General features: G+C 37.8%; 1 protein-coding gene across 6 annotated transcripts in view; it reads right to left on the reverse strand.

The window, feature by feature from the left end:
- The window catches only part of AFG1L (AFG1 like ATPase), a 226522-nt gene that overhangs the window by 62819 nt on the left and 147600 nt on the right, over positions 1-16103 (reverse strand). For all 6 annotated transcript variants that reach the window (XR_009054295.1, XR_009054296.1, XR_009054297.1 and 3 more), the window contains one exon: positions 4727-4809. Coding sequence is in view for 3 of the 6 variants with exons in the window: in XM_057738766.1 (XP_057594749.1) it covers positions 4727-4809 (83 nt within the window). In the remaining 3 variants the exon portion in view is untranslated. The remainder of the gene's footprint in view (positions 1-4726; positions 4810-16103) is intronic.

Below are 16103 nucleotides of genomic sequence, written 5' to 3' on the forward strand. Positions count from 1 at the left end.
ATCCTGGCTATTGTAAATAGTGCTGCAATAAACATTATGGTACATGTTTCTTTTTGGATTGTGGTTTTCTCTGGGTATATGCCCAGTAGTGGGATTACTGGATCATATGGTAGTTCTATTTTTAGTTTTTTAAGGAACCTCCAAATAGTCTGGTCTTGATGAAGGATAGGCACCTGACCTTTGATTCACACTGATTGACAGTGAACACCTAGGGTTTTTACCTGGTAACTGTACCTGATGATCAAGCAGGCATATAGCCAGAGCCTCTCTAAATCACTCACCCAAGAATGATAAACATGACCCATTGGGATCCTCATCCTGATCAGGTGCTGTCTATGCTGGCTTCACGGGCCAGAAAAACTTAAACTTCCAAGGAGAATACGCTATGTTGTCTTCTGTTTTGCACAACTGTCTCCATATGAATGTGCTTCTGTATCTTTTGCTGCTAAATAAATTTCATATTCTTTAATTGTGTGGTAGCTTCTCTTCAATACCACCACAGGTCCACTGTACACCATGCACTGGTGTCAAAAGTAAGACGGACAAGAATGTAGAAGACTCTAGAAGATACATGAGAGGACTCAGACAACTGAAGGGAAAGTATAGCAGGCCCATGTTTGGCATCAGTGCATACAAACTTTGTTGTAGGTGACCAGAGATCAAGTGTTTCAATGGGGTTGTGCACACAGCCTGCTGCAGGGACCCTGGGCAGTCTAGTCCACAGAAACAAATCAGAGCCTAAAAGGAAGGTGGCCAGACAACTTTCAAGTTGCTTCTATTGGCAGATGTTTCAGAGGTTCTTCTGAAACAGAAAATGACTGGGCTGGTATTCTGGTGAGAAAAATTAAGACTAAAACTGCAGATTTCAATGTCTAGGACAGAAACACCTGAAATGGCAATAATGGGGGATGAGGTGAAGGTCCTAAGATACCCTAGAGACTACTGAACCAGAAGGTGGCAACGTTCCAAGCAGAAGACAGATCTCTGTCAAAGTTTTAGGGATGAGAAGATGTGACAATCGAGCTAAGAAATGTTTTCAATTTTCATTGATGGTTGTTCCAGTGCGGGGCAGGGGAGTGTGTGTAGGGAATATCACAGGCAATAAACAAGTTTTTAATTGTGGGGAAGTAAGTTTCAACATGTATGAGTTCCAGCCTTTGTTTTCACAGACCTTTCTTCTAGAACAGAGCTATAACCTTGAAGCTGTGTGTTTTTAGCCAGCAAACTTTTTTAATGGTGTTCAAAGATATATTCTTAGAAGTAATTTCCTATTTGGAATAGATGTTTCCCAAGTGGAAAATTAAAAGTACCTGAGACATGAAGTTTCTATTGGTAAAAGTATTTAAGAAGAAATTCCTTAAAACTGTTCAAAAGATGGATGAATACATGTACTATATTGACCAGGTAAGAATAGGTGCATCGTTGGGCTGTGTTTGAAAAGTTGTAAAATATATTTTTCATCATCTTAGTATGACCCATAGTCTCCACATACATGGAGCTGAAATGCTCTTGAGACAATTTAACTGAGGGACTAAATAACTGAATAATGTATTCAGATATAATTTCATTGAAGTGGTGGGTGACTTTGGTGAATAGCAGCCAAATGAAATAGAGGGAGAAAGACTGGCTTCTTTACAGTTAAAAGTTTGGTAAATGTCCCCTGTGAAGAGAGACAGTCCTCCCTGGGTCTCTCACTCACCCACACATCTTGCTGAGTATGCCAAGAATACAAGGCCCTAACCATTTCTTAAGGTGTATTTGCATCCAGAAACCTTGAGGGATGTCTCCCTTGAGAAAAAAGCAGGCCTGCTTACTTCTGGCTATAAAATGGTACATTCCTCAAACTCAGAGTTCCTCTCCTGTCACACAACTCATTGCCTGTTCAGGCATACAACTGAGCCCTCAGCAAAACCCCTCTTCCCCTCCCTAATGGGACTAGGGAGCAAGGAGGGAACTGACTCAACATGCTCTCTGTGCCTAGAGTAATAAAATCCTTTGTCTATGACCCAGGTTTCTTGTGTCTTCTGCCAGCATCCATGAAACAATACAGGCAAAGCTATTACTTTGTAAGTAGGGTAAAAAATCAAATCCAAGGCCCAACACCTCCCTCTACCCCTTTTGGTTCAGTTTAAAATATCCCATTGAGGCCATGGCTTCTATGCTGGTGAGTATGATGGAGATATGGTGTTTGAATAGGAACCCTCTCCCCAACGTCCTTCCTTCTTTTCAGTAGAAAAAAAAAAAAAAAAAAAAAAAAGAACCTGTAACCTGTACTACTCAGCTCCTGAAGGAAAAAGTAAAAGAAACAGAGAGTGAGGGTAAGTCCAAGGTCACCTGACCCCCTCTCTCTCCAGGAAGACATAACCCTTCACAGAATTGACAGCAAAATGGTCTAGGGCAGCATCCCATGGACCCCTCAGCAGTGGTGCTGCCTGTCAGACAAAAGATGCTCATTGTTGCAAATGTAAAATGATAACCTCTAGTGTCACCAGCCCCATAGCAGAGAGCTAATCTGAAGCGGTTAAATTCTCTGGAAGGCATGGGATAGGGCCTCCTTTGGCAAATACCAGGTAGTTCAAAATAAATTACTGGTCCAAGCCCCCACCCAAGTGCAAACAAGAAGTCCAATGTTTGGTTGACATGTATGGATTTTGGCATACCATAGTCCACTCATGGGGATCTTACTGAGCCCAACCCACCAAGAAACCAGGAAGAAAATGACTTTGGACTCATCTCTGGGGTGATCAGTCACCACGGAATGAAAAACTGGACAACCACTGGGTGTTTTAATCTATGCAAAAGTTTGAATATTTGCACTCAAGTTCTCTGTGGCTTATAACATGCTAAATTTAAATTCTCTTTTGAGCTTGTTTTATGTGAAGTTAAAAAATTTCTTGGGATGAACCAAAAACAACTGGAAATTATTCATCAATACAAAGGTACTCTAGGATTTCTAAATTTAATGTGATATAAAACTACAGCTGAAATAGATTACATACAAACATACAATGGCTTGTATGAATTAGTTCTTGTGTAACTCAGACAATATCATGACCTGTGGAAACTGTTCCATGTCAAATTTGGGGGCAGTTTTTAAATTCTCTGGTCATTCTTGATATTATTTGGGTTGTGTTTGGGCACTTTTTAAATTGGCTTTTGGAAAGTTAGACTGATAAAATGCTGAGTTAATGACTATTGCTATTTAATTAAAAGTCATGGGACTTCCTAGGTGGCACAGTGGTTAAGAATCCACCTGCCAGTTCAGGGGATGCAAGTTGGACCCCTGCTCCAGGAAGATCCCACATGCGGCGGAGCAACTAAGCCCGCGCACCACAACTACTGAGCCCATGTACCGCAACTAGTGAAGCCCGTGAGCCTAGAGCTCATGCTCCACAACAAGAGAGGCCACCGAAATAGGCCCATGCACCACAATGAAAAGTAGCCCCCACTTGCCACAACTAGAGAAAGCTGTGTGCAGCAACGAAGACCCAACACAGCCAATAAATAAATAAATAAATACAGGGAATAAGGATTTGTTGAAAAAGAATAAAAGGAATAATAATTAATTTCTAAGTACCATATATCTGGCATATCAAGAAATAGGTAGCAAAGCTTCAGGGAAATCTTGTGAATATCAGAAAAATAAAAAGACCAGAAAGCACAAACTTAAAAGAAATGGAGAGGAAAAAGTCCAAGTTAAAGCAGAAAAGAAGTGCTCTAAGAATTTTTCAAAATTATAAAGTACTTTAAAGACAAAGTACTTAAGGGCAGATGAAGAACCTCCTATAATAATCATCAGAATCTGAATAATAAACTGAAATAGTCCCCTTGGTACACTGTAAAGTATGCAATTTTAATTATGTGATTTTTCTAGCTAATTTCTACTTCAAAAACAGTAAAGTACTTCTGCTTACAAGGTGGCAGAGACAAGAACTTTTCTGAACCTCTCATATGCACACTGTCATCAAAATTTAAATTAGCAGAAACATGCCTTTGAGTTAAATCACAATTAGCCCTTAGACAGACCTATTTACTGAGAACCCACTATGTGTCCAACACTAGCAGCATACGCTAAACAACACTTTGCATTTGTAATGCACTTTTTTCCTTTTCAGGTTCTCACTGATGACATTTTAAAACAAACTATATTTGTTTTTCAGCATTAACTACACACGCTGAATACATCTATTATTATAAATTGCTCCTACTCAGGATAGTCTGAGCTTTTAAAAGACAAAATATATCCAGTTGTACTTGTGTATATGTATTTTACATAGTTGCGTATGGAAGTCAATCAACAATGATAAATACAAACAGATTGTCTGACAAAATAAAACACAATTTTCAGGGAACAGAAATGACACATTTGTCAGAAGATGTCCACAAATAATTAATTACTTTAGCACAATAAAGATATTCTCTTAATATCAGAGTTCTCATAAGAGGATACTCATTACTTTCTAACCATCTGTCATCACTCCTCCCCAAAAAACTAATTAGGGTTTCCTCCAATCACACATTATAAATCATGCAAATGTGGATGGCAAAAAACAGTTTAAAGAAGTTAACATTATAACATGTTGCATTTTAAAAATCACAGGCTTTAAAAATCACAGAAAACGAACTAGCCTTTCATTTTCTAATAATTACTATTTGTTTTTCTCACCTTCTCCTGATTATTAGATATTAAACTTAAAAATTAAAATTAAAAAAAAAAAAAACTTACAGGTAGTAGAGCTTTCCTGCAGCAGGAAGTTCCCTTTTCCGATAATCTATTCCAGAATCTAGCTGGACCGCATTACAGTATTCCTACAATCCAAAACACATAAAATATCTTTTTAAACAAATGGTGGCTTAGAATTATAATCTTTCTGCTATCTTTTTTTTTAATTTTTGAAATTTTCCTCAATAAATATAATGAGTTGAGGACAAAACAATAGAATTCATGTAAGAATCATAAATATTGCAATATTAAACAGATATCAAGCCAAAAAATATCAGTTTAATAAAATTAAGATTTGTAGCATGCCTTCCTGAAACTTTGCTAAATCGGTGCTGTCAGCAAACCCCTCAAAAAACTGCATTAGATTTTTTTAAATTCCAGTTTCCCTTACTCTGAAGTGAAAAGCTGGAGGCTATCAGAAATAACTCATTGGGTCGTAAGCATCACAACGAGAGACAGTCTAAGAAAGCTGCACAGAGTGTTAGCACCCACATCTTAAACTGAATGATCATACTAAAGTGATGCCCTTCACGTCTAAGTGACAGCCACTGCCCTGTTCCTTAGCTCCCTCTCCAGCCATCAACGTTTTCAGAACGCTTTCCTGCTGTGGACGCCTTCCTTCAACCTGAGTGGTCCTGTGCCACTGCTGTCCTTGTCTCCTCCCAACTACTCTTTCTTTTCCATCCTCCGGAGTGTATGTATGCATGGAAACACACACACAGACACACATGCACACACACAAATTCTTACTATGGAAGCGAACGAACTTTATTTTTTTTAAGAAGTTTTATTGAGATATAATTGACATACAATAAAGTGCATGGTGAATGAACTTCTGCTACACCTATGTTGGTCAGTTGGCTTTTAGGAACATATATGTGTGTATACACACACACACATACATATAATATATATACACACAAACACACATATATACTCATTCCAGTAGGTCAGTGGTAACCAAGAGTTTTCAGAACAATTCAAGAAACATTTATAGGCTGATCTTTTTGCTTTCATTTGAAACAAAAATTGCATTATGAAAATTTGTAAGGAAAAATCATATTTTAACAACTTTGCTACTATTATTAATGAAAAACTGTATTTGGGAGCTAAGGTAATTATGGCGGATTGTATTTTCCAAAGATGGCTGCAATAATGTCTCCATCCCAACAGGTTGTGACATTGACCCTCTAACCATCAAGAAGTGGGGTCTATGCTCCCCACTTGAATCCTGTGGCTATGATGAAAATGATGCTGTGCAATAATATCTGATGTGACATCTGAGGAAGCTTCTTACGTGCTGGCTGGAACACTTGCTCTGGAACCCTAAACTGCCAGGTAAGCATTACCTGCCTGGAGGCAACCAGGAGAGCTTAAAGTAGCCCATACAGAGAGGCCTTGAGATGACATGAAGACACAGGTGTCTGACTAATCCCCAGCTCTTCCAGTTGTAGCCGCTATCACAGTGAAGGAGCCAGAACTGCCAGTTGAGCTTTTCTCAAATCCCAGAACCACAGAAACCAGAAGGGATAATAAAATAATGTTATTTTAAGCCTCTAAATTTTGCAGTCACTTGTTCTGCAGCAAAAGATAATCAGAAGAGCACGATCTGGGCACACTTGGGACGTAGCAACATTCTTCCTCCCTGAAATTACATCCTGGGTTGTACTGCTATGCAAGGGCTGTTCGTCATCTGTACTACAGGGAAGAGACTGTACACAGTGGCAGTGAGAAGGCGCTTCCCCTCCTCCCATGCTACAGCTGCTGAAGCGCTCAGGGAAGTAAAATAGAGTGATCAACCATTCCTCTGAGACTGAGAGGTTTCCCTAAGATCAAGGTTTTTTTCCTAAAAGCAGCACTTTCAGTGCTAATACCACAACAGTCCTGGGCACACTGGGATACTTGGTCACCCTGAGTAAAGACCCAGAAATCTGGCTTGGAAGGCTGGAAAAGCTATGGCATTTTGATTTATGTATTAGCAACTGTGAATTAGGTTAGAATAAAACAATGCCCAAGAAAAGGCCTGTCCTCTCTAAGCTTTTGAACTACACATTTGAAGAACCATCCCTGAACCTAACAGCGTCACGCCACCATGCAAGGCTTGGCCTAAGCAGCCACCCACACATCCCTAGCTCATTATCCCAAGTGGCTCAAACCCACCCTCAGGATTCAGGCTCTTAACCCACCTCACCAGAAAGAAATAAAAGCATTGCCCAAATACATGCATTCCACTCTCCCCTTGCCTCAGATGACATGTTAAAAAAAAAGGTATAGCCATACATTTCTTTTCTTCTCAACTTTGAGTAATGTAGTAAACCTGGGGAAGGAGACACTTCCTCCCTTGGCCCCTGCTATAATTGTGGGGCTCAACCACCCAGTACAAAGAAAGGAGAAGCACTTGCTCAGGTAGCACTTCTCTCTCTCTCTCCCTCTAAGGGAAATCTGTCCTGGTTTGGTAAGGGCCAACTATTCATAAGCTACAGACAATATACTACATAGTGGAACAGTATATTCATATGAGTTTATTTCCCCAGGTTCTCTATTTCTTTTAAACAAGAGTTTATCTTATATTACTCAATATTCCTAATTTAGTCAAAAATTGTTCTTTTTTTTTTTTTTGCTATTAAAAAAATAAGTCTAATGAAAGTTATACAAGCTCCAATTTCTCCTTATGGGTAACTAGCTTCTCTCTCATATGAGTGATTAAGCCCTACCAAATGATTGCATTTGTACATTCACTAATCACCACCAAGGAATACCTAATCAGCAGCATAAGAACTATAACCAAAACCCTTAGATGTTAGCTCTTAATTGTCTGAAAAATACTAACACTTGGTTTATATTTTTAAAGAAAAATAAACCTCAAAATTTCTGATTTTATTCACTTACGCTAGAGTCTTCAAACCACTTTGCAGAAGGGTAGAGGACGGTGAAAACTAAGCTATTTCCAAGTTGAGGATGAATCTAGTCAAAAGGGCATGATCTCTAAGCAACTTCCTAATTTCCAGGGATATTTAAAATAAAGACCTGTGACCTCTTATCACCATCCAATTCAAATGCATAAAACTAATCAGCCACCAAACTGAATTTATTTTAAAATGGTTTGTATATTTATGTATACAAAGGACAAATACAATTACACAAGCTAAAAATGCAATTACGAAATTTGAGAAAGAAAAAGGAGGGAGGTTAACATACCCTTGGGAGCATACTCATGAGTCAAAGGCCTTTGACTCTGGAAAGAAAAATATACCACTAAGAGAATCGTATTCCAGCAGTTTGCATTTTCCTCAAGATCTATTGTGTATATTTTTAGCAATTCTGTATAAAACCATTAGAAAAACAGCATCTCACAAAATAACTTTGTATAGCTTCCAGTCTGGCTTTTCCCTTCCCAGTTGGAACAAAAGAACAATAATTACTGTGGAGAAAAATCCTTTAAAAGTACAACATATTGACTTCATAAGCAAAGACTGAAATAATAAAGATTTGCCTCCCTTAAATACTCTTTTATTATAAAAGTAATATTGTTTACTCTAGAAAATTTGGAAAAATAGAAAAAAAAAAAACCAACCACATAAATTAAAGTCATATCTTACCTAAGTGATTACATTAAATAGGAATTTAAAGATCAAAATTATTGGCACTCTTCTTGACAGTATTCAACTGATAGGTTTTATACGTTTTTAATAAGTAAGCATAAAAGAAAAAACAGTAGAGACTTTTTCTAGTTCTAGGATACAAAATATTTTAATAACTAAGATCTATCTTTTTGCTTAATTCTTCAAAAGGGTACATTTTTTAAAGTAAAAAAGTGACCCATGCTTATTGTAAAAAATTCAAATATCAAATGTATAAAAACAGAAAGTTTATCCCCTTCTCAGAAAAAAAGTTTGCTTACAGCTTATATCCTTCAAGTTTTTCCTTTACACATAGAGATGATGACAGAAAGACAGAGAAATTGGGATCATATTACACACAGTTATAAGCTTAATCCTTTTTGATATATTAAAAGTTCTATGAACTTTTAAGTATATTTAAATACCGAAAAGCTACACTGCATACTGTACTATTTCGTTTGCTAAAAATACAATTCCATAAGTAAATGACAAGTAAGAGTACAAAAAAGATACTGAACCAAAAAATGCGTAGGAGACTGGGTGGGGATATCTTTTTAAATTTTATTTATTTTTTGAGGCAGCTATACATTCAAATATACATACTGAAGCAACTATATATCCTAAGACAGTTGCTTCAGTCTCATTTAAAATAATCATGTGCTAATATTTTTAAGTTTAAGCAACGATATATAAAAATTCAATACATAAACTTCATACTTTTAAGCCTTTTATAATTGAAGTATAACAGATACTGAAAAGTATACAAATAATTGTCCAGCTCAATCAAGAAACAGAACATGACTAGCACCTCTGAAGCCTCCCACTAGTATCCTCTCTTACCTTTCCAAAGGTAATCAGTATCCTGATTCTTGCATCATAGCCACAATGTGAATATGACACAATTTACTGAGTCATTCTACTGCTGATGGACATTTGGGTTGTTTCTAGTTATTAGCTCTTTCAAATAATGCAGCCACAAACATTCCTGCACGTAATTTTTGGTCCATACGTGCACATGCTCTTGCTGGATATATACTATCTAGAAGAGTAACTGTTTGATCATAGGATAAGAGTATACTCAGCTTTAGTGAATACTGCCAGTTTTTCAAGGTGATTGTGCAACCTCCACTCCCACCAGTAGTGTATGTGCATTCTTAAGCATGTATTTGCTACTGGTATAAAGAAACACAATTGATTTTTGAATAGTGCCCTTAGACCTAGCAGTGTTAGAAACTCACTTATTAATGTATTTTTTGCATATTGATTTTCAGGATGATACTAAAGATGTTCCATATATTTCATAAATATGCCACATTGTTTTATTCACAAAAATGTAAACCTTTGGTTTAACAAGTCCCCTGCAAATTCAATATTTATTTTGACTGAACCTATGTAATCATCATTGAATACTACATGCCGGGCACATCCTTGATTACTGGAGGATACAACTGTAAATAGGCCACAGCCTCAGCTCTGACAGTCTGGTAGAACTCAGATATTTTCCTCAAGTTACCATAGTCTTCTCCTCCGAATCACAGACATAATTGTTCAGAGTTGATTAGTCTTCTACCAATTGCTTAGCTATGTGATTTTAGCCTGTTGCTTAACCTCTTGGGATGTCAATTTTCTCCTCCATAAAATACAGGAATAGAATCATGATCCCTTTCAGTCTAAAATTCTTAACATTATTGCTGAAGTTCTCTCACTTCAGGGCTAAGTTCCTCTTTGGGCTTTTTGAGTTTTGGAGTATACCCGAGCCCCAGAGTCTAGCTCAAACCACCTTAGCTCCTTTGCTTTCTCCATCATCTCATGCTCCAAAGGAAATAAAAACTTTTTTTCTCCACTGCCCCACTCCTCCTTCCCCACCCGGCTACCCCAGTTGTCTCTGACATTTAAAACACCTACACCGTATCACTTTAGCAAGTAAGGTCTGTATCTCTTCTTTTTATCAAACAATTTCAGAATTTCATTCCCCTGCCAAAAAGCAGGAAAGGAAGATATTTAACAGTTACAGAGGACCTATTATATGACTCAATTGTGCTAGGCAACTGACTTGAATTTATCTGATTATAATCCTCAAAATAATCATACACAGAACAAGGTAATCATTTTTATATCCTCATTTTACAGTTAAGGAAATTTATAAGGGAGGCTTTTTTTTTAATCGCTGCCATGGGTTGAATTATGTCCCCTGCAAATTCATACGTTGAAATCCTAACCCAAGTACCTCACAATGCGACTGTATTTGGAGATAGATTTGAAAGGTGACTGAGTTAAAGTGAGATGTTTATGGTGGGCCCTGGTCCAATATGACCAGTGTCCCTATAAAAGGAAGAAATTAAGACGTGTGTGCACAAAGGAAGGACCATGTGAAGACAGAGGGAGAAGACAGCCATCTGCAATTCAAGGAGAGAGGCCTCAGAGGAAATCAACTCTGTCAGCACCTTGATCTTGGACTTCCAGCCTCCAGAACTGCGAGAAAATACATTTGTGTTGCTTGAGTCACCCAGGCTGTGGTATTTTGTTATGATAGCCCTAGCGAACCAATACAATCACTAATACTCTTCGTTCCATTAATAAGCATACAGGAAGGCATTTTTTTAAAAGAGTGAAAAGGGAAAGAATAATTGTAAGATAAAAAAAAAAAAGCCAGGGTTGAAGCTAAAAAGCACACCTATATACAGCTTCTTCTAAGCTGAGCCACAAATCTTACCCTTTCTACAGCTACAGTTTCCCTTCCCTGCAGGAAGGGAAAACAGCTTTCCTTAGAATTCAAAGAGCTCCACAGAGGCCACATAGCTTGCAGGTAACTGAGCCATGACTTACTCAGGTCACTTTTGCCCCCAAATCCATGGTCTTCCCACCATGTCACACCACATTACTAAGCAGTAGCCACAGGATCATTTTTCTTTCACCTTATATGATTTACAGGATTAATTTTTGCTCCCCAATTCCTCCATCCCTGTCCCAAAGTAATTACTTCTGCCCAGTATAAAAATGCTAATTGATCTTCTAGAGTTCCATACCGTATGATTCTATTATGGTTTCCTTTAGGTATTTAGTCCAAAACTGTGTGTGAGATATATGTACCCTATACGAAATTCTACACTTTAATGGGCTGTAATACAGTAAACTTCCATTATATAGGACATTTTCTATATACATGTTTAAAGTGTCTGGCCAACTCACAGTCCACTGTTTTTATGACCTTTACTTGATCATCTAAACCGATATTGTCCATCTTGGAAGGTAAACTCCAAGAGAGCAGGGACTGCCTACTTAACTCACTGCACGGCACCGTATACTCGCGGGCCCTACAAAGCAGGACTGGAATTCAGTGATGATAATGATCTCCCCTCTGTCATGAGTAGAAAAAGGAAGGTACAAATTAATCTCTCGTGATTACTCTCTTCTGCAAACTACGCATGAAGATTCTGCTCATATTTTAAAAGATCTCATAGTAAGACGGCCATAAAACCAGTAAGAGAGTTTGAGATGTAAATAAGGGGTTCTATCTTTATCATCAACATCATCAAATAGAAAACAGTGATATGAGGGCTTACCTTGTGCCAGGAACCATTCCAAACTCTTCACATTTAATTATTATTAATAATAATTATTAATATTGTTAATGCCTACTGCTCTAAAAAGGCATTATTATTATTAGTCTCATTTTACAGATGGATAAGGAAAAAAAAGCACAGAGAAGTTATGAAACTTGCCCACTGTCAAAAAACACAAAGGTGGTAGAACCAGGATTCCAACCCAAGCATCTCAGTTACAGCGTTCATATTGTTAACTATTTTGCCATATTGTCACCACAGGATATGTTTAAGCAACCAGGGCTCTTGCTTGGGTATACAAAGCAATGCAAAATTCACCTGGGTTTATTGGGAAGTTCCTGCAGTACTCTGTCAGCCTGCTAGGGAAAGTCCTACCTCTGCTGCTCAGATGTTGAGTAAGGCCTTTGTTTATTTATATATAACCTAACTCCATACAAAAATGATACAAGGCAGCTTTTTAGAGACTCTGTCCAGCTATGTTATACCGCACATAACAAGCTGGAAGTCTTCCTACAATGACTGAGATAGTAACAATAGAAACAGATTTAGGTTTCAAGCCTGTACGTTCTATGAGATAAGGATCAAATCGATGTTGTTTACCATTGTGTCTCCAGCACCCAGCACAGTAAATACTGATCAGTTAAACAGATCATTAGCAAACTCATCTATGAGTGCAAAGACAGGTGTAAGTCAGTATGTCAGGAACAACTGAAAGAAGCCAACCAGTACAGTCCTTTTCCCAAAGAGCTTTTATGGGAATGGACTTAGCAAGAATCTTGCTAAAACTGGACTCAGCATGGATGGACACAGACATGGTAGGCCAAAGTGGAGGCCTAGGAGAAAAGAGGGGTCAGAGGAGGCTAACTAAAGTATGGTCCAGGAGAGAGTCTTTGTTAGAACTCAGCTGTGACAGGAAACTCAGCCAAGGAGTTCTGTCTCCTCCAAGTAAGAGTTTTGTCCCAAGGCAAGACTTCCTCACAACAAAGAGATAAAAGAGAAAACATTTCTACAACCACAAAACAAAAGTCCTGGGCTATGTTGATTAGGCTGATTATACCCACCACAACCAATTCATGTAGCTTGGGGAATGGCACAAGCTAACTGGCTCAGGTTTGAGTTTCTTAAATCAATGTTAGTGGCAGGGCAGACGGAAGTACCCTGGTGGGTATACCAATGGTTCTCAACACTGGCTGCATGTCAGCTTCAGCTGGGAATTATTTAGGAAGTGCCAATGCCCAGGCTCTATTCCCAGACATTTTTGCGGGGGAGGATTTGGTTGGCTGAGTTTGTCTCTTTTGTTTTAAGCTCCTTAGGTGACTCTAATGGGCAGCCAAGGTTGAGACTCATTGGCTTACATTAATCAGGCCCCACCTCCGATCAGTCCCATCCATATCAAATGGCTACTACATACTAGCAGAAAGATGAAACAGATTTTGGGGAAATAACCACAACGTTCACCACGGGTGGTAACTAAAGCCACAGGATAGCCCAGGGTTGGTATTTATGATCCTAGACTCACAGAGCCAGAGGTTGGTAGCACTGATTCCCTTCTCGTTTATGTCTGGATAAAGTGAGATGAAAAGGAAATCAGCATTACTCTGCAATGGAGGTAATGGACATAAAAGCATATGAGTTGTCAAGCACTATTTGAATGAACAAAGGAAAAAAATAGACTATCAAGGAAACAAAGGATTAGTAAAACAATGTGGGCTGGAGAAATGTTCTAAAGCTGGAGTAGTTTGATTGGATGAAGAGTTTGATTAGATTGAAACAAATTCGCCTAGAAAAAAAAACTATGGGAATGTACAGAAAGGATGGAAGAAGACCTAGGTGGTTAAGATACTACACATCCGTCCAGCAAGGATTGCAACATCTCAAACAAGATGACATGACCATAAGCTTATAGAGGTAGGTTTTCAACTCCCATCTCCCACTGTGAATGAGGTGACAACTTATCTTTCTGAATACCACCATGATTTGGAACATCCCAATATTCCTTTGAAACAATAAATTTCTGAATATGTCATTAAAAATATTCTCAAAGTAACTATATTACAAAAATTAAAAAAAAAAAAAAGGAGGCAAAGCATCAGCATCTGGCGGCACATCTGATCAAGCTCAGCAAGTATAGCACTGAAGGTCACCACAACAGGGGTAGGGGCTTCCTGTCAGTGTTGGAACTCTGAGATGGAACTAGTGTCCTTCGATCACACCACCGCTCTCACTGCCTCTAAAAGGAAAGGTGAAACAGCTGCCTGTGGCAACTGATGCTCTGTAACCAGAGGTCTTGTCCGAATGTCAATGACTTACTTTCTCTTCCATATGCTTCACCTCAGACATACTGATTTCTAGAATATATCTGGTCTCTAGTTAAGTATAGTATTTATCATCTTTAAACTATCAGGAAATAGGAAACTGGAGAGCAAAACTCTGTACTGACTTTGTCAACTTGGTCAAGACTGAGTGCCGTTAGCTTATCAGTTTACTGATAAGACAATTAATTTGGATGATCTAAGCTATCAGTACGCATCCCAAATAGCTATGTGGCAGGACGGTGAGCAACAGAACGGATGAAGTCGTGTCCTATCAAATTGTTTTGGCACAGAAGTGGAAAACAAAGCAAAGAATCCTAATGTTTATAAGAAGAGACTGTTCCCGTTCATCAGAAAAGTGGTAGCTTTTGAGCCATGGGACACTACAGAGCGTTTACATGTTTTCTATCGAATATAGAGAGGATGCCCCACAGCCATTTAATCCACAAAACAAATATTTAATCATGGTTACCTTTATAAAACTGCCACAGAATAAAAATAACAACAGCTACCATTTATTGGTGGTTAATTTTATAACAACCTATAAAGATAGAATTATTGGCCTGAATTTACCAATGCAGTACTGGAGATTTTAAAAGATCAAATATTCTGATCTCTACTTGTCTGGAGTTATTTAGCTTATAGGGAGCAGAAGGCCTGAACTCAGGTCTGCAGACCATGTGCTCTTCACCACTACACATACTTCCTATGCTCAGAATAAGACATAGAACAAAAGTTCAAAAATTCCACCACCCTTAAATATTTCAGTAATTACAAATTTGCAATAACCCGTTGCTGACTGAATATGTAGAAGCAACTTCTAATAAAATTCCCAGAGCATCATACCTTAACTCCACGTGATTTCTTGTCATTTGTTTATACCCTACTGTGATGTACAAGGGTTAATGTGGCGTTTTAAAAATATGGCATCTTACCATTTGTAAATTCAGTTTCACCATTTAATTTTCAATGTTAGCTAATACACAAGTAAAGAGTAATTTAACAAAACCCAACAAAGCTTAATTGCATAGAACCTTTGATCTAGAAATTCCATTTACAGGAATCTAACCTACAGAAACATCGACTCGTGACTAAATATACATTTGTAACAAGTTTTTTAAGCATTATTTGAAAAGTAAAAAACTAGAATAAACCTAAGTATATAAAAATAGCAGATTAGTTATAAAAATGATAGTGCAGCCATAATGTGAAATACAAAGCAGCCATTTAAAAGAACGAGACAGAGTCGTATTTGAGATCAAAAGATCTCCAGGACATCTCCAAGGCATAAAAGCACAAGTCAGATTAAGATGTAACTATTACCCCATTGATTTACAACAAAACAAAACTGTATGTTTAGGCATATATAGAGTATGTATGCATATAAATGCTTGAGAAGATACACTAACTTTTTTCCAGCTTCACTGAGATATAATTGGCATATAACATTGTGTAAGTTTAACTTGTACAACTGATACACTTGGTATATTGCATAATGATTACCACAGTAGCATTGGTTAACACTTCCGTCACCTTACACAATTAACATTTCTTTTTTGTGGTAAGAATACTTAAGATCTACTCTCTTAGCAACTTACAAGCATATAATACAGTATCCTTAACTATAATCACCATACTGTACATTAATCATCTCATAACTGAAAAATCTGTACACTTTAAACATTTCCTCATTTCCCCCACTCCCAAGCCCCTAGAAACCGCCAATCTACTCTCCATTTCTATCAGTTCAGCTTTCTTAGGTTCTACATATAAGTGATATCATCTAGTATCTGTTTTTCTCGTCTGACTTATTTTACTTAGCATAAAGCCCTCAAATTTCATCTATTTTGTGACAAATGGCAGGATTTCCTTCTTTCTCAAGGCT

Source organism: Hippopotamus amphibius, chromosome 6, assembly GCF_030028045.1.
Source record: "Hippopotamus amphibius kiboko isolate mHipAmp2 chromosome 6, mHipAmp2.hap2, whole genome shotgun sequence".
Taxonomy (NCBI): domain Eukaryota; kingdom Metazoa; phylum Chordata; class Mammalia; order Artiodactyla; family Hippopotamidae; genus Hippopotamus; species Hippopotamus amphibius.